The 24,154-nt window shown below is 42.4% G+C and overlaps 2 protein-coding genes across 8 annotated transcripts in view; one reads left to right on the forward strand and one right to left on the reverse strand.

Moving 5' to 3' along the window:
• The window catches only part of dido1.L (death inducer-obliterator 1 L homeolog), a 37,402-nt gene extending 31,030 nt beyond the window's left edge, over window positions 1-6,372 (reverse strand). For 3 of the 6 annotated variants that reach the window (XM_018234512.2, XM_018234513.2, XM_018234509.2), the window contains exon 1: window positions 5,503-5,702. The gene's annotated coding sequence lies outside the window, so the exon portion shown is untranslated. 6 annotated transcript variants of the gene reach the window in all.
• gid8.L (GID complex subunit 8 L homeolog) lies at window positions 5,844-16,953 on the forward strand. 2 transcript variants are annotated; one of them, XM_041575772.1, is made up of 6 exons: window positions 5,844-5,977; window positions 6,075-6,420; window positions 8,717-8,839; window positions 10,105-10,301; window positions 10,526-10,723; window positions 13,778-16,953. In XM_041575772.1, exons 3-6 carry the CDS (start codon window positions 8,722-8,724, stop codon window positions 13,949-13,951), a joined length of 687 nt encoding a protein of 228 aa, XP_041431706.1. In that variant the 5' UTR covers window positions 5,844-5,977; window positions 6,075-6,420; window positions 8,717-8,721; the 3' UTR covers window positions 13,952-16,953.
• Window positions 16,954-24,154: the final 7,201 nt, after the last annotated feature.

Below are 24,154 nucleotides of genomic sequence, written 5' to 3' on the forward strand. Positions count from 1 at the left end.
TCACCCCATTCAAAAAACAATTAAGATAACATTCAGCGAAAAGGTACAAACTAGCAGCCAATATATGTGGGCAGCTTTAATTACTTAACAGAACACACTATACTATATATTCACTGTTATACAAAATAAGAAATTAGAAACATGACAGCTGACTTATACGAGATAAAACGAACGTTCTGTATAGCCTGTAGTGAAAAAGAGCTGCACTCTGTCATAACGTGAAAGAGATTTATGTGCCGTGATAATAGGTTAGCAAGCTGGTAACTGGTTTCTCTTCAAATGACAGATCACCTATATTGATGCGACTTGTGAGCTCACAGCCGGAGAAGCTAACTCAGTGTCTTGCTCTGTAAAATTAAAGGTCTATTGGGAAATTGCTGGGAAGGCACCTAATAGGCTCTTGTTGCACTCAACAAGTTTTTGTATTTAAGGGCATTAGAAGTCTGAACATTTTGGCAACTGCAGATACCCAAAATTACTTCCAACTCTGACTCCACAGCTCTGCAAAAATCTACCATTAAGCACATAGAACATTATCAAAATCCTACTATCCAGCGCTATGGAAAAACAACCTCTGTATGGCAGCACCGGTCAAGCATGAAAGGGGGTGGTTAACCTTAACTTTCAGTATGTTATAAAATGGCTAATTCAAAGCAACTTTTCAATTGGCCTTTTTTTCTTGTTATAGTTTTTAAATTATGTGCCTTCTTCTAAAACTTCCCTGCTTTCAAATGGGGGTCACTGACCTCATCTAAAAAGCAAATGCCCTGTAAAACTAATTTATTGTTAATGATACTTTTTATTACTCATCTTTCTATTTAGACCCTCTCCTGGTCATATTCGTCTTTTATTCAAATCAATTCATGGTTGCTATGGTAATTTGGACCCTAGCAGACTGATTGCTGAAATGCAAAACTGGAAAGAGAAATAAAAAATTTAAGCCAATTGCAATTTGTCTCAGAATATCACACTCTACATCATATTAAAAGTAAACTAAAAGGTGAATAACTCAGTTTACACCTACTTTGCCATAACTGCCTAACGCATATCTACATAGCCAAAGGGAGCAACCAACAAACAATTTTGGCCAAGGGTATTGTAATGTATATGAATTATAGAGGAAAGTGGTCAGAGCAGAGCACTGAGACAAAGCTGGATATATGCATCTTGGAGAAAATGGTTAATCATAGCAAGCAGAGAGAGATTGCATGCATACACCCCACACAGCTTATACATTGAGAGTTTGATTACAGAAAGATCTTATTAATAGTGGTTTGGGAATTATGTATACCAAGCCACACCACACATAACAATGCTTAAAAACAGTAAGAACTACCCCCCAGCCTTTATTTCACATCATTGTGGAAGCTTAAAATGAGTATTAAGTGGACAGCTATTAAAGGAAAACTATACCCCCCAAACAATGTAGGTCTCTATTAAAAGATACTGAGTAAAACAGCTCATGTGTAAAACCCTGCTTCATGTAAATAAACCATTATCATAATGATATACTTTTTTAGTAGTATGTGCCATTGGGTAATCATAAATAGAAAATTGCCATTTTAAAAAATAAGGGCCGCCCCCTGAGATCGTAAGATTCACTGTGCACACATACAAACCACATGTAAGGTCACATGAGCCAATTAACAGACAGAGTTCTGCCTTTTGCTTCCTCACTTCTTCCTGTTACAGTCAGTGTTGTAGTATTTCTGGTCAGGTGATCTCTGAGGCAGCACAGATAGAGTCACGAAATGGTGGTTCAAGGCAAGAGATGTAAAAGGGCAATATTTATGTAAATATATATTCCAGTTTGGTAAGATTCTTTAATATGTCATTCTATTTGATATAAAATATCTGTTGCTTAAGTATTCATTTTGGGGGTATAGTTTTCCTTTAAATGGTTGGCAGATATGGAAATATATCTGGGGGTTTTAATTAAAAAGAAAAAGCAAACATATTTAACACTATATTGTACTCTGAGAAACACCTAAATCATCAACCAGCTTAGAAACATCCAAAAATATATAAATATATATATTTCTTTTCTCAGTTTAGCTGTTCTCAGATCAGCGGAAATAAGACTTTTTCAATTACTTTCTCTTTTCTATTTACAATTGTTTTTCTACTATTCAAGTTTCATTTCTCATCTTGTTACGTCTTCCTAAACCTGCTCGGGTGGGGAGGTCACCAACTCTGTAAACTGCTCTAAATTGGATACTTTTTTTTTTTATCTGTAGCCCTACTGAGCAGATTCCCTGAGCCTAATTAAAGGCAGCTGTTATAATTGATATAATAGTTGGCAACATTCCATGAAGAAATGCATCAACTAATGTTCCAAATTGTAACAGTTCAGAATCTGCACCTGGAGTACTGAGCTGCCAAACTTCACTTAAAAAAAAAAAAAAAACTCAAAAACAAAGCATGGAAAGTAATTGAAAAGTCTATTTCTGGTGAACAATTGGAAAACTGAACCCCTTTATGTCCATATACATATTTACATATATAACATGCTTATTTTGCTACCTACACAAATCCAGCAACATATCCCATTATACTTGTAACAACTGCACTGCTAATATGAATGCTCATTCAGCAAGAATTAGTACAATGGATATTTTATGACATATATTGCAGAGTTATGGAAATTGCAAGCACAATAGATATAAAAAAAAAAAAGTAAAATGCTATACAAGTAAAGGTCATTAAGGCAATGACACTGACTGAAGTGTGTGTGCTACCTGCAAAATTAAACCTTGTTAGCACTAAAGGCAAAGGTCTGTTATAAGAATTAAAATACAGCAATATATTTCAAACTGATTAGAAAGAAACCACAATGAAATAGCTAAATAACTAAATGGATATAACCAATTAAAAATATATGCAATACAAATAGTAAGCATGAATTGCATATATATATATATATATATATATATATATATATATATATATATATAGAAAATTATACAATGGGTGCCCCAGCACTCTTAGAAGTATACTTGCTGTGTTGGTCGGTGCTCGCTCCAATAGGAGACGCCGTCACATCCCCACATCAAATAGAGTATGTAAAGAAGAAGCAGCACTCGTCAATTGCAAAAAAGTGTATTAAAGATCAGAGCTTGAGTGATGCTCTGATCTTTAATACACTTTTTTGCAATTGACGAGTGCTGCTTCTTCTTTACATACTCTATATATATATATATATATATATATATATATATATATATATATATATATATATGTGCCTAAATATTACTATACTATGAACGAATCCAAAATCCAATACATGCTTTGTGCTTGCTCATTTGGCAAAAGCTAATTATCTTTAAGCTCATTTTAGGCTCAAGAGTGACAGCAGGCATAGAACAATAGCATTACATAAAAGGCTATAGTAGTTGCAACGTGTTAGCCAGTCACAGGGCAAAAAAAGAAAAAGGTGGTATACAAGGTGATACAGAAATCTCCGAATTATGGAATGACCGTCTCCCATAGACTCCATTCTATCAAAATAATCCAAATTTTAAAAATGATTAACGTTTACATGTTTTTCTAGTGGACTTTTAGTATGAAGATCCAAATTGACGGAAAGATCTGTTATCCGGAAAAGCCCAGGTCGCAAGCATTCTGCATACCTGTACCTGTATTGCAATAGTTCTGTCCCTGTTGCTGCAGGCCCCATACATGTACCTTTATTAACGAAGATAATCATTGCAAGCTTTGAAAACATTTTAGTTCCTTTTCAAGTTGAAATCATGAAGCTGTGTGAAGGCTATAGTGATCGCAAGAACTACAGTTTGTTCAATATATGTGTGTAAATATTAGGGATGCACCGAATCCACTATTTTGGATTTGCCGAACCCCTGAGCCCTAATTTGCATATGCAAATTAGGGATGGGAAAGAAACATTTTTTACTTCCTTGTTTTGTGCCAAAAAGTAATGCAAATTCCCTCCTGTGCCTAATTTGTTTACGCAAATTAGGATTCGATTCGGCCTGGCAGAATGATATGGCCGAATCCTGGATTCGGTGCATCCCTAGTGTGTGTGTGTGTGTGTGTGTATATATATATTTTTTTTGCATATATGTGCATATATGTGCATATATATATATATATATATATATATATATATATATATATATATATATATATATATATATATATATATATATATATATATATAAATAAATAAAACCACTCTGCACCGTGATAGAAAATATATGTTTATTCAGTCCCTATAAGGACCTTTATCAAGGAAATTTAACAAGTGATAGTTCCACCCTTAAATAACCAATCTCTAGGTACAAAGAATCAACTGGCAACAAACAGTAGAATGGGATACTGCAGGTGGTCATGGATTTAACTAGTTTTATCAATTTAAGAAATCTATGCATATGCCCTATTCTGCAATTATAACTCGTTTACTACCCCCAAGGGGCCCTCTAACAAATAGTCACTTATATTTTCCTTTCTAAACGGATTTAAAGCAGCACAGGAAAAGCATAAAATGAAGAGTTGTATGGTTATTAGTAAGGCAGGAGGATAAATCTTTTATACTAGCGGACAGCGACATGTAGTGTAGCCCACACACTGATTAACACGGGACATATTCTGTGTCGCACTGGAATCCCTTGTATAACACACACAGTAATTGTTGGCTGCTGCACCTGATTGAAGGCCCTTCCCTGAACCACATCACACAATGCAACAGAACGTTCACCTTGAGCCAGGAGCAGTAAAAAAAAAAAAAAAGGTTAAACTATGCCCTCTACTGAAGCTCAGAAGGAAACCAGTGTACTGGATTCGTGGCAGGGCCTAGAAACATGGAATACGGTGACATTCTGGGCCTGCAGTGCATGCTGGGAGTCTGGAAAATCATCAGTGCGGGTCCAGAGATATTAAAGCTGTAAGTCAGCTCCTCCCTGATGAATTGGATGGGCCCAGTGAATAATAAATGACCCCCAAGTCTATTCCTAAACGGAGTATGGGTCTCATAGGAATGGGTAGGGTCTGATAGAGAGGACTAAGTAATGATACCAGCTCCTGGGGGGGGGGGGGCTAGGGCTGCCATTCCACATTATAAGCACATACACATGGGAGGGTGGCAGCAATGGGCACACACAGACTTGCATCTCCCAATGAGACCCCTCACTGTACCCGAACATAAAGCACCACGTGACGTGTCCCTCTTCCATCGCCACCAGCACCTCCCGTCTTCCCTCCTTAATTCCCTCGCCACAAGTGCCAGGCCCAGGCCTTTACCCCCAATTACTCGCGATATGCGTCTGTAAGGCCTCACACACTTCCCCTCACAACAAACACTTATAATACAATGCTACCCAGTTACGTTTCCCCTCTACCCTCCCAAAAAACACAACCACCTTCGGTCTCTCACCCTCAACCGTATCCATAACCCGCCCCCAAACTGCAGGCCCAGATATTTTCCCCTTCCGTACCACCCTGACCCCCGCCGCGTTTTACCACTTCTATTCCTCGGGGTCAGCTCACCTCACCATCCGTCTCCCTCACGCGCGTACCATACCGCCACTCGCTACCGACCTGCAGGGTCTCCGAGGCTCTCTTGCAGGGGCAATGACGTAATGGCTGCCGAACCCATCCGCTCCTGTGCGCATACACAAACGCTACTAACAAGTCTCGCGCATGCGCGAATGATCTAGGACAAGCTTCCAGTTTTGCTCGTCACATTCCACGCCCCTCCCACTACAGTCCCTGCAGTCTGCGCATGCGCCTCCGCCATCATGCTGGTTGTTTCTAGCATTACCGCTCCTGTGCGCATACGCAAACGTTACTAACATGCCTCACGCATGCGCGAGTGATCTAGGGCAAGCTTCCAGTTTTGCTCGTCACATTCCACGCCCCTCCATCATGTTTGTTTCTAGAGTTACCGCTGCTATGGCCGCCATTTCGTGTGTGTTAGGCGGTGTACACACTCAGTAGCAGTCAAATAAAATGGGCAAAGAAGGTGGAGTTACTTTAACTTCAAACGTGTGACGTTTAACATTGTCTCTTTCTACTTGTAACACCAAAAACAAATATGGCTGGTGTTTTTTTTTCCACAGAAAAGGCGGCACCGAGTTCTTTCAAGCGCAGTGCATTACTATAGGATCTCAGAGCGCGCTATTAATAAACAAGACAAGCTGGACATTTCTACTGAGAGAGGAATCGCTATCAATAAACACATTCAGCCGAAATACAATACAGCGCAACCGAGTACAATCACATAAACCACTAGCACCCGTTTACTCACAGTAATCCAATCACATTTACCCCCTTTAACCTCTCAAGGTCTCTCCGCGCACGCGTATTGCGCAAACACTGCCGATCCCGTTGATGCTCTCGCGAGAATCTGGTCAGGTGACCCGGGCAGAGAACTTGGTTCGCCGGTGACGCAGCCGCCGGAAGTAGGTAAGTGTTTGGTTACCGGGTGATTGGTTTCTCCTCTAAGGGGGTGTCCTGGGCCGGGTTTCTTTCACAGTTTGGGCTCAGTTTCCTCCCATATAGGAGACTATTTCAGTAACTTATTGCTCCTTGTTTTCCAAACGACCTGGGAACATTATAATGTCCTTATAGTCTCGGGCCTCTCACCCAACAGAGGGTCCCAATCCTATGCTTCTCTTTAGTGCTCACTGTCTCCTATAAACTCTGTATTCCGAAATAATCTTATTGCCCATCATCTCCCCAAATAAATCCTCTCTGTCCTTGTGCCCCTATCCATATATCCAGCCTTGTGGCTACAGGACTTGTTTACCTTTTATTTCAGTTCAGTTGTTTTCAGATTGTTCCCCAGAAATAAAGACTTTTTTCAGTTACTTTACATTTTTTATTTTTTACTGTTTTTCCAAAATCTAAGTTTAAAGTTGAATGTTCCTGTCTGCGGTGTTTCAGTCTGGCAGCTCAGTAATTCAGGTGCAGACTCTGAACTGTTACAATTTTGCAACATTTAGTTGATCCATTTCTCAGCTGCATCTCTAGAGTATTAGCAACTATTGTATCAATTCTAACAGCTGCCTGTTATGAAACCCAGAGATTCTGCTCAGCAGGGAAAAAGATAAGAAATCTATCAATTTAGAACAGTTTACAGGGTCGGCGACCCCCCCTCCCCAGAGCTGCTTTTAATATTGGAAAAACAGTGACACATAGAAAATAGAAAGTAATTGGAAAAGGTCTATCTGAAACCATCTAGTTGTTTGAAGGTGAACAACCCCTTTAATCATAAAGTATCCCTTATGCCAGTGCCCCCATACATCTCCCCATTCCCTGTGGCTCTAATTAATCCTCCAATTACAGCTTTGAAACTCCGGATTGGTATATTTCAAGTCCAGCAACCGCTCGGGCTCTCCTCTGCTTGTGTATAAAGACAAATTCCAAAGTTGGATGACTGAGTTCCTCAAAGCCCGTAGGTCATTTGAGGAGGAAACAAAAAACAGAAGATCAAAATAATATATGGTGTAGTATTTCAAACTTAAAATACTACACCATATATGCAAATTAGGGGGCGGAGAGGAAAATCGTGTGACTTTTTGTCACAAAACAAGCTAGTAAAAAATGTTTATCCCTTCCCACCCCTAATTAGCATATGCAAATTAGGATTTGGTTCGGTATTCGTCAGAATCGTTCGTGAAGCATTCGGGGGTTCGGCCGAATCCAAAATAGTGGATTCAATCCAAAATAGTGGATTCGGTGCATCCCTATAGATAATGTAACCGTAAATTATCATGTTGGTGATGAGTGTGTTCTTAAATTACAATAGTGGTGGAAGTTTCAGTGAACAGGCTTACTTCTAAATCAAAAACCATTTAATTTAGAAGTAAGCCTGTTCACTGAAACTTCTACCACTATTGTAATTTAAGAACACACCCATCACCAACACGATAATTTACGGTTCCATTATCTAAATAATATTAATAACACTGCGGGTGCGATAACATTTAAATTTGAAATACTACACCATATATTATTTCGATCTTCTGTTTTTTGTTTCCTCCTCAAATGACCTACGGGCTTTGAGGAACTCCGCAATCCAACTTTGCAATTTGTCTCATTAATCATCCCCTCCCAGTCCCACAAATACCTAATTTTAACCCTGTTCTCATTATGCCCCAAACCCTGTGTACATAATAAATCTTCCCCTACTCCAGTGCTAGCAATACTTCATGTTCTCCTAGTGCCCATCATCTCCCCCAAACCTTTGTCCCCAATAAAGTCTCTTCCATCTATTGCATGTGCCTCCAGCCTTGTGCCATCATCCCCCCAACTCTCTGTCGTTAATAAACCCTTTCACAAACTAGTGCCTGATGAGTGGCTACCAACCAAGCCCCATTTCCAGTCCCTTGACCCCAAATGTTGTTTTACATTTCTGTGCCCCATCCCAACCAAGTGACCCTAATTGTACCCTTTGTATACTGTGTCCCTAATGTCAAGGGCCTCTGGCAGTTGTGGAACTATCAGGGGTGATATTGGACCAGGGCCAATCGGACCCCATCAGGGCCCCCCAGCAGTTTGTGCACCACTGAAGCCGTGGTGAAAATCGCATACGGAGGGGGGCACGTCGCGCACCCGGGCCCGCCCCCCGCTAGTTATGTTACCGATCTCTGATTGCATCTTTCTTGTCTAAAACAACCTCATTGAAATCCCTTGTGACACCTACCTAACATAGCAAGCAGCATTTTATCTTATTTAATTCTATTTTCTTGTTTAAAAGCAACAATGAGTTACACAGAGAAGCCAGAAGAGATCACGAAAGAAGAATGGATGGAAAAACTGAACAACTTACATATCCAAAGAGCAGACATGAACCGTCTAATCATGAACTACCTTGTTACAGGTTAGAGAGGCAATGTTAAGCCTTTTCTTTGCATTTACACATTTCATTTTATCCCAGACCTTATAGCACATGAGGTCATAGATGCTCCAGTGCCAGGTGGACCCAGGGCACAAATAGTCACACACCCTTAGGGGCCGATTCACAAAGGGTCGAATATCGAGGGTTAATTAACCCTCGATATTCGACTGGGAATTAAAATCCCGAAATCGAAGGATTTTAGCGCAAATAGTGCGATCGAGGATTATTCCTTCGATCGAACGATAAAATCCTTCGAATCGAACGATTCGAATGATTTTAATCCAACGATCGAAGGAATATCCTTTGATCACAAAAACTTAGGAAAGCCTATGGGGACCTTCCCCATAGGCTAACATTGAGTTCCGTAGCTTTTAGATGGCGAACTAGGGGGTCGAAGTTTTTTCTTAAAGAGACAGTACTTCGACTATCGAATGGTCGAACGCTTTTTAGTTCGAATAGTTCGATTCGAAGTCGTGGTCGAAGTAGCCCAAAAAACACTTCGAAATTCAAAGTTTTTTTACTTCGAATCCTTCACTCGAAGTTAGTGAGTCGGCCCCTAACTGTGTATAGAATTATAGTTAGATAGAAACATTGGGGTTAAGAATTACCTCACTATACTTCAAGCAATCCACTTTTATTAATGTCTCTAAATTCCTTAGAACTGAAAATAAATATTTCCAGTTAAATAGAGAAATATATAATAAACACATTTGTTGTACAAAATATACAACTGATTAGGAAAATTCTTGAGCTATGTATAGCATTTTGTTTCTTTGAATAGCATTCTGAATATGGATAATCTGTGCCTTTAATAAAAGTGGTACATTCAAGGACACCTGTCACCCAAAAACTGTTTTAGCCACCGGTGGTTTAGTGGTGTGCATTTGCAGTAGGTAGTGAAAGCTATGGCACAATTCACAGTGTCACAACCTGGACCCCTGCACCAGGAGCTCCCTGCTTTACAGAGATGATGCAAAAGTTCCAGTGGTCTGTGTTTACATATGTATTGTCTTATTTCTTTAGGTGAGGAAAAGGTAGGGCTACATAGTGCTTTGATCAGAAACTTTGAAACTGTTGCAAGTTGCTTGTTAACTGCAATCAGAATGGCCACTGTTGCTCCCAAATCACATTAGTCACCTGTAATCATGCACCAGGGCATTTTCTGGTGGGCCTTGTGTGACCTCTTTAGGTTCGTACAAACCCTTTACTCTTGCATTGCTGCTCATCTCACTCTTTCCTTTTCTTAGAGGGATTTAAGGAGGCAGCAGAGAAGTTTCGAATGGAGTCAGGAATAGAACCTAGTGTTGATCTGGAGAGCCTTGATGAAAGAATAAAGATCCGAGAGATGATTCTGAAGGGCCAGATCCAGGAAGCCATTGCTCTGATCAATTCCCTGCACCCTGAGCTGTTGGATACCAATCGCTACTTGTACTTTCACTTGCAGGTGAGACTTCTGTGGTTGTTGCAGAGGACAGGGCTGGGGTTCTTATGTAACATATAAATTATACCAGTCTCAGTGCTTGTGTCGAGTGGCATATAAGGATATTTGTTTTATTTATTTTTTAAGGGATGCACATGCAGTATGCTGGGCAGTTGGATTTCTGAAATAGCTGTGCTTTTCTTCTAGCTTGTCCTGTTTGCTATCAATGGTGCCTTTATGTTTTTCAGCAACAACACCTTATTGAGCTGATCCGACAAAGGGAGACAGAGGCAGCTCTGGAGTTTGCACAGACCCAACTGGCAGAGCAGGGAGAAGAGAGCCGTGAGTGCCTGACTGAGATGGAGCGGACGCTGGCACTGTTGGCATTCGATAACCCAGAGGACTCTCCCTTTGGGGACTTGCTCAACATGATGCAAAGACAAAAGGTGAGCAGCATAGAATATCCTAGACTGATATGTCGGATCAGTATAATTTGGTCACCCACATGTGTAGGTACATTACACTGGTATCCAGCCTATTTCCCTTTGGCAGCCTAATCTCCCATAGGCCCTGTGTACTAAGGAAGAAAGCAGTTTACCTTTCCCTACTATCCTCCCCTCCATTAACTCTGGCTGAGACATGTCTGGGTTCAGTTCTTCTGGCAGAAGTCTGGATTGATTGTCATGCCAGAGCAGTGTAGCGCTGACATTGTAAAGGGTTAAAGGAAAAGGAAAGCTGTTTAGTACTTGGGTGTGCCAAATGTTAGGTACCAGCCCGGGGTTATTCCAGCGAGCATCATGGACCGATCCTCTTCCGGCTTCTTCTTTCTTCAAATTTCCCATGGCAGACGCATCCACAGTAAAATGAAAAAGCCGACTTTTTAGTGAAAGTGCGGCTTTTCATTCTATTGGGTATGCGCAGCCGCGAGAAGAAAGAAGAAGCCGGAAGAGGAGCGCTCCATGGTGCTCACTGGTATAACCCTGGGCCGGTGCAATTTTCTGCTGATAGAATGTAAATACATTCACTTGGGTGCCTAACATTTGGCACCACCAAGTGCTAAACGCCTTTTCCTTCTCCTTTAATACTGGAGACATTTGGTTTTTGGAGACCCTTAATTAGACATTTCCACAAGGGGGCTAGGCAAAGGTGTTATATATCTGCCTTCTGAGACAATTCGGAGTCACACCGTTTCCGAAAGGAAGCTGGACCAGTCCGTTATTTTGATCAGTTGAAAAAATGGTTGATGCTCACTGCAGGGATATCACTTATTACTAATTTGTGAAAAAAAGTTGTCATATTAAGACATACCCTTAAATCTATATGCCTCCTCCTCCATTGTAGATACCACAGCACCTCACAGCACATAATTAAACACTTTAGGGCCCATAGCAACAATTTTCAAATGCTAAACCCACTGGAAAAACCCCCTGAACAAACCCTACCAGGATTATGTTTGACAGGCAGAGTATGGCACACACCGGCAGAGTATGGCACACACCGGCAGAGTATGGCACACACCGGCAGAGTATGGCACACACCGGCAGAGTATGGCACACACCGGCAGAGTATGGCACACACCGGCAGAGTATGGCACACACCCGGCAGAGTACGGCACACACCCGGCAGAGTACGGCACACACCCGGCAGAGTACGGCACACCACACCCGGCAGAGTACGGCACACCACACCCGGCAGAGTACGGCACACCACACCCGGCAGAGTACGGCACACCACACCCGGCAGAGTACGGCACACCACACCCGGCAGAGTACGGCACACCACACCCGGCAGAGTACGGCACACCACACCCGGCAGAGTACGGCACACCACACCCGGCAGAGTACGGCACACCACACCCGGCAGAGTACGGCACACCACACCCGGCAGAGTACGGCACACCACACCCGGCAGAGTACGGCACACCACACCCGGCAGAGTACGGCACACCACACCCGGCAGAGTACGGCACACCACACCCGGCAGAGTACGGCACACCACACCCGGCAGAGTACGGCACACCACACCCGGCAGAGTACGGCACACCACACCCGGCAGAGTACGGCACACCACACCCGGCAGAGTACGGCACACCACACCCGGCAGAGTACGGCACACCACACCCGGCAGAGTACGGCACACCACACCCGGCAGAGTACGGCACACCACACCCGGCAGAGTACGGCACACCACACCCGGCAGAGTACGGCACACCACACCCGGCAGAGTACGGCACACCACACCCGGCAGAGTACGGCACACCACACCCGGCAGAGTACGGCACACCACACCCGGCAGAGTACGGCACACCACACCCGGCAGAGTACGGCACACCCAAGGAGCATAGGGCAGAAAGAGTACGGCACACTCAAGGAGCATAGGACAGGGGAAGCATGGCACACACACAGTATCGGACTGGGACATCAGGGGCCTACCCAAAAATCTTAGACCAGAGGCCCACCAAAAGATTTTAGATCAGGGGTCCACACTCAGTACTATTATAATTCCTCTCCTCCCTCAACCTCTATTTCTTTACATGCTATAATCTATTATTCAATCTATTTAGTCTCTTTGTTCTTATAGAAATAGGTAATGGCCATGAAATATGCCAAATGTTTTGAAGCAGGAGGGCCCACTGACACCTGGGCCCACCGGGAGTTTTCCTGTTATCCCTGTGGGCCAATCCAACACTGCACACACAGGCAGCATAGGGCAGTCAGAGTATGGCACACACAGGGAGCATAGGGAAGGCAGAACAGTGCAGGAGATATGGGAAACCTATCAGGACCACTCTAAAATGAACAGTTCATACTGTGCTGCATACAGTGACACAATGCTGTGCCCCTTCAGCATATTGTTTGAAGTGTGAACAGGTGAACAATGTGGGCAGTTTCAGTCTGAGTCTCAGGTGTGAACAGTACAGGGCTTTAGGATGAGAACAATAGCTGGGGCACAGGTGTGGAACAATGTAGGGGGATAACAGTCTGAATTTGAGGTGTAAACAATGCAGGGGCCAGTTAATCTATGCAGTGATACATTATAAATCTTACACATGGTAAACAGACACGGCAGGCAGACTTTCATGTGGAGGGTCCGCCTGTTGTACAGCAATGCTTTAAAGAACTCATTGCCCATATGAAAGTGTGTGCCTTAGTGTATTAACTCTTTGTATGTGTGAAAAGTTACCTATTTGTATGCTAAGTAACTAGTACAGGTAGCTGGAGAGTGTGTTTGAATGTAATTAACCCTTTGCTGCTGGAGAAGGCTCTAACCCTGACTAACTACAGTAGGAGAGAGTGTTTGATGCATTGCTGTATTGTGAGATATTACCTATTATAGAGAGCAGGAAAATAGTAACATTTGGTTTCTATCGCCTGTTAATGATAGATGGTGGCAGCTAATACATTTTCTGGGTGCCAGCATAAACAAACCAATCACGTAGATGGTAAACCTTACAGCCCATATCCAGTTAAACTGTAACATGTCATCATCTTCTCTGGCAGGTATGGAGTGAAGTTAACCAAGCTGTCTTGGATTATGAGAACCGTGAGTCCACCCCTAAATTGGCAAAATTACTCAAATTGCTACTCTGGGCTCAGAACGAACTGGACCAGAAGAAAGTCAAATACCCTAAGATGGCCGACCTCAGCAAAGGGACAGTGGAAGAACCCAAGTAACTCCCGTTCACTTCACAGGAACTTCTGGAATATTTGCCTGTGCGCATCCTCTGTCTTCTCAGTCTGTGACTGCAACATTTGTACTCCATGCGCAGCGTCAGGGAGAAACCATCTTACTCCTTGTCCTTTTATCTCACGTCTCTTCCTGGTACAGGAGGAAATAGGCTGAGAGCCAGGTTCAGTCAGTATTTCCAATCTACGCCGGCTCCTCACAGTGCCAAGGGGCAATTGCTTAGGCTGCAGCTCCTGCAGGGAATTAGTGATCAGTCTAACTATGCACCACACCTCTTGTTACTAAAATGTTGTGACATCTCCCATTATTTATTGGGTCATCTTTGCTGAACCTTTTATATCAGTTCCAGGTCTTGCCACACGTAACTGACAATAACTCTTCCTACTCTAGCTATTGCCTCATGCTCTAGCTCTTGCACAACTACATCAAAGGGGAAGCTCATGCTAGATTTATGTGCTAGAGTAGGTGATTTATATTTGTGTTTTCTTTCATCTGCCTGTTCTTGTTAGTGAACATGTTTAACAGTCCCATGACGGCTTATTGCCCCACAGCTCTGTGCATCTTGGCTGGGCACTGCAAGAGTAATTCAGTTTATTAGAGCCAAAGAGTTGATTAGACTAATATCTGTTTGTGAAGATGGATTTTGGCAGGTTGGAGCAATCAGAACAATTTCTAAAGGTAAATGTTGTGCTTGGCATATTAGCTGTGTGCTGTGCTTTATTGCAGGGATTTCTTTCTGCGTCTCCTGGAAGTCGGTTGTATTTTAATTAAAGAGGCAGAGTTTTATTGTAAGGATGATCTAGAAGAACACTATCCACTGAGCTTAATGTAATACTAAGTCTGTCCCCTCTCCAACAGAGGGGTAATGCAGGCTGAATCCCTTCCCCTGTGCGTGTAGAGACTGGGACATTATATAATCTTTGTTCTTTAGTGTTAGCCATTCATACTAGTGTTCGTTACGTTTGCTAGTGTTAGGTATTTTTGTGGGTAATTCAGTTTACAGTTGCTCTTTGGGGGGGGGCACTTAAAAGGATTTCAGTGCAAATCTGTAGCACCAATGGTTACAAATTGGATGAAATCTTATTTAGTGAAATCACCCCTATTGTTAGTTACTGCTGTTAGAGTCGAAGTCAACTTATGTAGTTTGTTTACGTGGATCATATAAAGAAATGTCAATCTCATAATTTAATTTATCAATCGCTAAGGATCGTCAGTGGGCAAAAAATGCAATATACGCAAATGTCCTCATTGATTGGGTGTATATGAAGTCATACCCCAAAACTATAGGAGATGCTGTAACAAACCAATAAGTCTTGTTGGATATCACAGTGATGGAGACTTTAACAAACCTGGGAAGCCTGAGTGTACTAAACCTCCTCATGCCTTTGAACTGCTGGATGATATCCTAAATAAAGCAGCCCTATGGCATTATTGTTATTAGCCCCCATATCTTGCAGATCCTCTTGTGCTTCTAGGTGCCCTGTCACCACTGAGCCACCGTAGTTTTCACATAACCCACAGGGAAGTGCTGATTACAGAACCTTGAATCAATTGTTGGACATGTTCTTGTACCAATAACGTCTGGGTTCTTCCAGCATCCTTATGGCGACACTAAACAATGCACATAGAATATTAAATGAGCGCTTGCAAGTCCTGCAGTTTGGCACAATGCCACCTTGAGCTGATTATTTAATTGTTTATTGTACCCAGACATATTTGAGCCTGTGTGTGAGTGCAGCCTGATCCCTGTAATGGTTGTAGTGTTACTGGTTTTAGGTTTGACCTTTTCTGTACGTGACTGATTGCTGTCTTCTGTTCTGTAAGACTTTGTGGCCTGGGCTTGGTATTTCAGATAACAGTGAGGGCTGCTAGGATGCCCAATATAGTGCTATACCTACAGTACAAAACTGCTAATCAGGCTTATTTTTTTTTTTTTGTAGCTTCTAGAGGCTTGGCTAGTGGTGTCTGGTCTGCTGTTGAACACCTAAGGCTATCCGGAAGTACAGTCAGCAGCAGGTTGGACCTTCCTAGCTGAACGGAAGCAGTTGATTTTAGGTCAGTTAAAGGAGAACTAAAGCTTAACTAAAGAAGTAGCTATAAATGTTGTACATTATGTTTTGGGCTTCTGTACCAGCACAAGGCAAACACAACCGTTTAGCAGTAAAGATCTGTCTCTCCAAAGATGCCCCAGTAGCTCCCCATCTTCTTTTCTGCTGATTCACTGCACATGCTCTGTGCTGATGTCTTTTACTGAGCTTAGGGACCCACTCACAATATACAGTACACATAGAATAGAAATGTCACAATAAAAGACTGATTAGTAATTAATACAGATAATTACTACAAGGCAGCACAGAAACCAGTGCAACTAGCATCAGAATTTAATAATCAGCCCTGTAGCATTATTTATATTTTTATTATATTACAGGTCAACCTCATTTTCTTCTTGATAATTAGTGACGACCCCTAAACTTAGCTTCTCAACAACTGCTCAGAGCCCACTGAGCATGTGAGTGTTGCAGACACTTTCCAAAATGGTGACCCCCTGTGACAAGTTTGAAGTCCTGGATTATTGCTGCTATTGACAAGCTGAAACTTTAGGCTGGTGCAATAAGTTCAGTATATAAAATGAAATTTTTAGCCACATTCATTTTTAGGGTTTAGCTCTCCTTTAACCCTTCTCCTTTCCTTATGAAGTCATTGGGTCATATTACAGGGCCCACCATTGATGCCAACCATTTGCAGGCACCCAATAACCCCTAGAGTGGCATTAAGCCTGCAACTGCCAGAAATCCTTTACTGCACATTGTGGGGCCAATGTGGGGTGTACCTCTGTAAATATCAGTTTGCCTTTGTACATAGTTTTACATTCCTGTTCTGCAGGACTCCAGTGTACTGTTTCACATCTGCATTATGCTCGGGGGAGAAAGTTTGTAGTTTGTGGGGGGGGGAGTTTTGAAATTAAAATTCACAGAGATGTGGGACCTTTCCTGGCTGTGTTTGTTCTGTATTTTTAAATAGCTGCACCTACCTCACCAGCATGCTGCTCCCTACAGCCAAGCAGGCTAACATAGTAAGCAAGTTAGGTTGAAAAAAGACACACGTCCATCAAGTTCAACCTTTTAACTCTATTTTAACCTGCCTAATTGCTAGTTGATCCAGCGGAAGGCAAAAACAACCATTTGAAGCCTCTCCAATTTGCCTCAAAGGGGAAAAAATTCCTTCCTGATTCCGAGATGGCAATCTGACTAGTCCCTGGATTAACTTGTGCTATGAACTATCTCCCATAACCCTGTATTCCCTTACTTGCTTAAAAGCCATCAAACCCCCTTCTTAAAGCTACAGTATCTAATGTATCAGCCTGTACAACTGATTCAGGGAGAGAATTCCACAACTTCACAGTTCTCACTGTAAAAAACACTTCTGAATATTTAGGTGCAATCTCTTTTCTTTTAATCGGAATGGGTGACCTTGTGTCAGCTGGAAAGACATGGTAACATAGTAAGTAAGGTTGAAAAAAGACACACGTCCATCAAGTTTTGTTTTTGTATTTTTATCTGCCTAACTGCCAGTTGATCCAGAGGAAGGCAAAAAACCCATCTGAAGCCTCTCCAATTTGCCTCAGAGGGGGAAAAAATTCCTTCCTGACTCCAAAATGGCAATCGGACAAGTCCCTGGATCAACTTGGACTATGAGCTATTTCCCATAACCCTGTATTCCTTCACTTGCTAAAAAACAATCCAACCCCTTCTTAAAGCTATCTAATGTATCAGCCTGTACCACTGATTCAGGGAGAGAATTCCACATCTTCACAGTTCTCACTGTAAAAAAAAACCCTTTCCGAATATTTAGGAGGAACCTTTTCTTCTAATTGGAATGGGTGACCTTGTGTCAGCTGGAAAGACCTATTGGTAAATAAAGCATTAGAGAGATTATTATATGATCCCCTTATATATATTTATACATAGTTATCATATCACCCCTTAAACGCCTCTTCTCCAGCGTGAACAACCCCAATGTGGTCAGTCTTTCCTCATAGCTAAGATTTTCCATACCTTTTACCAGCTTAGTTGCCCTTCTCTGTACCCTCTCTAATTCAGTAATGTCCTGTTTGAGCGCTGGAGACCAAAACTGTACGGCATATTCTAGATGGGGACTTACCATTGCTCTATAAAATGGAAGTAAAAATCCCTCCTCCTGCAAATCTATGCCCCTTTTAACACAGCTCAAGACCTTATTTGCCCTTGATGCTGCTGACTGGCATTGCTTGCTACAGCCAAGTTTATCATCTACAAGGACTCCAAGGTACTTTTCCATAATGGATTTGCCTAGTGCAGTCCCATTAGGGGTATAAGTGGCTGGATATTCTTACATCCCAGGTGCATGACTTTACATTTATCAACATTGAATCTCATTTGCCACTTAGCTGCCAGATTGTCAGTTTGTCAAGATCGTGTTGCAAGGATGCCACATCCTGGATGGAATTAATTGGACTGGATAGTTTTGTGTCATCTTCAAACACTGATGCGTTACTTACAACACCCTCCCCTAAGTCATTAATGTACAAGTTAAATAAAAGTGGACCCAATACCGAGCCCTGAGGGACCTGAGAACCTTACTCCAAGTAGAGAATGTACCATTAACAACCACCATCTGTACCCAATCCTGTAGCCAGTTTCCTATCCATCCATGAGCAAACCACTTCATTAAGCCCAACAGTTTAGAAAGCAGTCGTTTGTGGGGCACAGTATCAAACACTTTGGCAAAATCCAAATAGATCACATCTACTGCCCCCCCACTGTCCAGCATCTTACTTGTACTTGTACGGTACGTCATCATAAAAAGCAATCAAATTTGTCTGACGACCTATCCTTCATAAGTAGGTCTTCATAAAGACCTACTGGCAAATAAAGCAGTAGAGAGATTATTATATGATCCCCTTATATATTTATACATAGTTATCAAATCACCCCGTAAGCGCCTCTTGTCCAGCTTGAACATCCCCAACTTGGCCAGTCTTTCCTCATAGCTAAGATTTTCCATACCTTTTACCAGCTTAGTTGCCCTTCTCTGTACCCTCTCTAATACAATAATGTCCTGTTTGAGTGATGGAGACCAAAACTGTACGGCATATTCTAGATGGGGCCTTACCATTGCTCTATAAAATGGAAGAATAACTCCCTCCTCCTGCAAATCTATGCCCCTTTTAATACAGCTCAAGACCTTATTTGCCCTTGAAGCTGCTGACTGGTCCTTTTCCATAATGGATTTGCCTAGTGCAGTCCCATTAAGGGTATACGTAGTTTGCATATTTTTACATCCCAGGTGCATGACTTTTATCAACATTGAATCTCATTTGCCACTTAGCTAACTAAGCATAGGACTACACGGATGGTTTTGGCGTGATCCGACATGCTGCGACAAAATGCCTGCGACAAATCTCATGCGACGGAAATAAGAGAGATAGAAATGTCGGATGAAGTCCCAACGTTGATCCGTCACGGCACGACTGTCGGATGCTGGTGCAGCGTCTGCATCCGACAGTCGCGTTGGATAAACGCTGCTACTTTATCTGACGATGCATTCACTTACCTTATTTCCGGCGCATGCGATTTGTCCCAGGCGTTTTGTGGCAGCGCGTTGGATTGCGCCAAAAACCTCCGTGTAGTCCTACCCTAAGATGAGTAACTCTCATCTTAGGGTAGGACTACACGGAGGTTTTCGGTGCAATCCAGCTTCATTTTCCAGCAACGAACAATGGTGGCAACACAGTGTATGGTTATTTAATATTTAATATGATGGTGCTCCTGTGCCATGATTAAATAAGTTTTTGCCACCTGCCAGTGTCCTGCCTTTTTTAGTAAGGGAGACACAAGTATCTTTGCAGTTGCCATGTTAAATCACATGGAGGAACAGAAGCGTAACTAGAGGGGGGAGGGCCCTGGCCGGGAATATGCGCCGCACATTGGCGCGCGGACTGCCGGGGGGCCCTGAGGGAGTGCGGGCCCTGGCCCGCTCGCACCCCTGCACCCCCGGTAGTTCCGCCACTGTGGAGGAACTGTTATGCTTCAGCCAACACACAACTGAACTTAAAGGAATTGTTCAGTATAAAAATAAAAACTGGGTAAATAGATAGGTTGGGATAAATAAAAAATGTTTCTAAAATAGTTAGTTAGCCAAAAATGTAATGTATAAAGGCTGGAGTGACTGGATGTGTAATATATTAGGCAAAACACTACTTGAAGCGCTCTTGGTTTCCTCTGATTGGTTACCAGGCAGCAACCTGGTAAAAAATCAGTGACTTGAGGGGGGGCACGTTGGTCATAACCGTTTGCTTTTGAATCTGAGCTGCATGCTAAGGATCAATTGCAAACTCACTGAATAGTTACAGTATGTCCTAGTATGCCCCTTTAAGTCGTTGATTAACTCAGATTTAGAGAGCTGAAAAGCAGGAAGTAGTGTTCTGTCTATTCTGTTAGACATCCAGTACATTACATACATTTTGCACAGCCTACTATTTACCCAGTTCTTATTTTTACACTGAACTGTTCCTTTAAAATATAATGCGGAATCCTTGTGACTGAGCTCTTGGTATTTGTACCACCCCAACTCGCTTTGTCTGCTGCCTGGGCAAGGTGTAGTCATCTGTGCTCATAGTTCCTGCCTTTCAGAGAGCTGGCGTAGGGTTGGGAGTGGAAACTGCACCAGCTGTACATCACAGTTTGTATTGTATGATGTCATAGTTGTTCTGTAATCCATTTGGTACCCTGGATGTTCATCAGGGATCAATTTGCCATGCCTAATGTTCTGAGGAAGCTCATGGGCCTATCATAAACGGTGTGTAGGCACAAATTGCATTCCAAAAATGTTAAATATATATAAATATAATGGGTGTGCCAGCCAATGCAGATATGGAGAGACCGGTTATACAGGGCTAGCAGCAGTAACATAGGGACTAGTCATTAGCACGTGAATAGTTGCCCAGTAACTGCTGTGTATTGATTACAGTTGATTACAGTTAATTACATGGTTATGGTACCAACAGGTACTGCCACTGATTTGCTTTCTTCATTTCCAAGGGTGCTCGAAAGGTTGGGACCTAAATCTAGATAATGACACCCAATGATTCACAAACATTATACTTGTTATTTAATGAGGTAAATTATCAAATGTTCCATCTTTGTGGGGCAAAAAAAAAACCTGGTAACTTGTGTGCCCCCCATGAGCAGTAATAAGTGCAACTAAATGTTTCTGGCAACTGTTGGTCAGTCCGGCACATCGGCTCGGAGTTGGAATGTTGTTTTAGGACAATAGTGGATTTCTTTTTGCAGTCCTGACATGCACACCATTGTTGCCCAGAGTTCTCCTGATGTTCAGCTCATGAACACTGACATTGGCCAATGCATGAGAGGACTTGAGTCCTTCAGTCCTTCTGGGGGTTTGAAGTCTCCTGGAGCATCAGTAATTGGTTTTCCTTAGAAACCTCCCGTGTTGGAGCCATGACACACACCCATCTGTGTTCTTCAGATCAGAATTGTGGATAGTGAACCCCCTGATTTCTGTTCTATAAACAGGGCCGGTTTTCGGGTAGCGGTGCCCCAAGACTGCATGGTCCCAGCGCCGGCCTCTTCTTGAGGCAGGCCCCCCCGCCACCACATGGTCCTTTTCACGGCTACGCATACGTAAGCGATCGCACTTTCAAGCACCGGAGCACTGGGGAGCTTTGAGTCCCCAGTGCTCCATAGGGATGCGGCTGGGTGGCATGCTGCCCCTAAATTTTTGCCACCCTAGGCCCAGGCTTTTGTGGCCTCGCCACAAATCTGGGCCTGTCTATAAATGAGCCCCTCCCCAACAATGACCTCTGATTATCATCCTATTGAATGGATGCCTGACTCCAATTTTTCCTTTGTCCTATTACACACAAATATGTCACTTTGGGTCAAATCTCTCCATAAATAAATTATCATGTCTATGACTCATTTGTGTTATTAATTTTCCGGGCCCCCCTGTTTACTGCTTTGTATCAAATAGGGCAGCCTGGGGCCGGAGACACGTGATCTACAGAATATACAGTGGAACCTCAATTTTACATCCCCTGATTTTAAGTTTTTCTTCATTTTACATTGTTGTTTTGTGGTTCCCACCTATATACAGTATTATGCATAATACATTTCACTGATTTTACTTTTTCCTGGATTTTACACCTTTTTTTCTGGTCCCCTGAAAAAACGTAAACTGGGGGTTCTACTGTACTTTTGTTTAGTACAGTTGGGGTTCCAGTGCCTGCAGTGGGAGCAGTAATACAGAGAGGCCCATCTCATGTCTGTATGATTAAAGGAGAGCATTGGTTCACCCCCCCCCCCACTCTGGGTTTATGGACCGCTTGGCAGGTGACCTTTGCCATCTCCCTGAGTTTGTGTTTAATGTACCTGCAGTTTAATGAGTTACTCGCTCAAATTGTGTCATCGATATGGCACAGTTCTAGGGGAGGGAAGAATTTGGGTTTGTATAATTTTTTCCTCCATAAATACACATAATTCAGTGGAACAGTGCCACTGTGTGTGCCAGGGTCCTGCCCATAATGATGCCAGTGTGCTACTGACCACACAAACAGTGGAAGAATACCAGCTGGAGCTTGCATGTTTTGCTGCTGGGCAGTGCCAGATTTATTCAGCTTCTCTGTGCAACAGGCATCAGTCTCAGGGGGGTCTGTGCCATCCCTTGGTGGAGAATATAAGAAATTAATTGTATGTGTCCTCATAGGTATGTCCTTGAAGGGGTTGTTCACCTTTGAGTTAACATTTAGTATGATGTAGAGCGCGACACACGACGACAATTTGCAATTGGTTTTCATATTTTATTATTTGTGGTTTTTCAGTTATTTCAATTTTTATTTAGCAGCTCTCCAGTTTGCAATTCCAGCAATCGGGTTGCTAGGGTCCAAATTGCTCTAGCAACCCTGCATTGATTTGAATGAGAGACTGGAATATGAATAGGCGAGGGCCTGAATAGAAAGATGAGTAATAGAAAGTAGCAATAGCAATACATGTGTAGCCATACAGAGCATTTGTTTTAAGATGGGGTCAGTGACCCACATTTGAAAACTGGAAATTGTCAGAAGGGAAATAATTAAAAAGCTATAAAAAATAATTGCTTAGAACTGACTATTCTATGACATATTAAAAGGTAACTTAAAGGTGAACCACCCCTTTAACCAACCAGCAATCCCTCCTGTCCCAATAGTATCCATTTACTTTCTGCCTGAGTATTCACTGACCAGTAACCTTAATGCTATGAATGCACCACCCTGTACTTATGTGTATATATATATATATATATGTTGTGAATCTCGGTGCAGGGTGGCACAGTCATGCCGGTAAAAATATGGACCCCTGGACTCTAAGCACAGTTTGGTACCCCTATAGTAAGCAACAAAAATGGTTAAATGGCCACTAAAAGAATCCACAAGGCCACCGAAGTAAAAAAAAGTAGACTCCATTATAATTAAATAATCTGCATTTTTTTAAATGATTTTCTTTTTTCTCTGTAATAATAAATCAGTACCTTCCAAACTAAGACTAATTAATCCTAAAACTAATTAATCCTTATTGGAGCAAAACCAATTTATTGGGTTTATTTCATGTATACATGATTTTCTAGTAGACTTAAGGCAGAGACACGCTCATATTCGGGGAGATTAGTCGCCCATCGACATATCGCCTCTTCCTCAGGGCGACTAATCTCCCCAAACTGCCGGCAGGATCACAATCGATGTGCTTCGTTTTCCGAAGTCGCATGAAACTTTGGAAAACAAGTGATCCGAGTGACATCCCGCCGGCGATTTTGATTCTAGCTGGCAGGAGGCAGTTCGGGGAGATTAGTAGCCCCGAAGAAGAGGTGATTTATCGGCGGGCGACTAAATCTCCCTGAATCTGAGCGCGTCTCTGCCCTCAGGGTATGGAGATCCAAATTACGGAAAGATCCGTTATCCCGAAAACCCCAGGTCCCAAGCATTCTGGATAACAGGTCCCAGACCTGTATTTATATCAACAACATTTCAGAAGCCTTACACATTTTGTGCCAAGGTGTACCTTGGCTACCGTTAATCAAATGCGTAAGGCTTCTGAAATGTTGTTGATATACTGTAAATATATATTTTTTACTTCTGTGGCCTTGTGGATTCTTGTAGT

This window comes from Xenopus laevis, chromosome 9_10L, assembly GCF_017654675.1.
Source record: "Xenopus laevis strain J_2021 chromosome 9_10L, Xenopus_laevis_v10.1, whole genome shotgun sequence".
Taxonomy (NCBI): Eukaryota; Metazoa; Chordata; class Amphibia; order Anura; family Pipidae; genus Xenopus; species Xenopus laevis.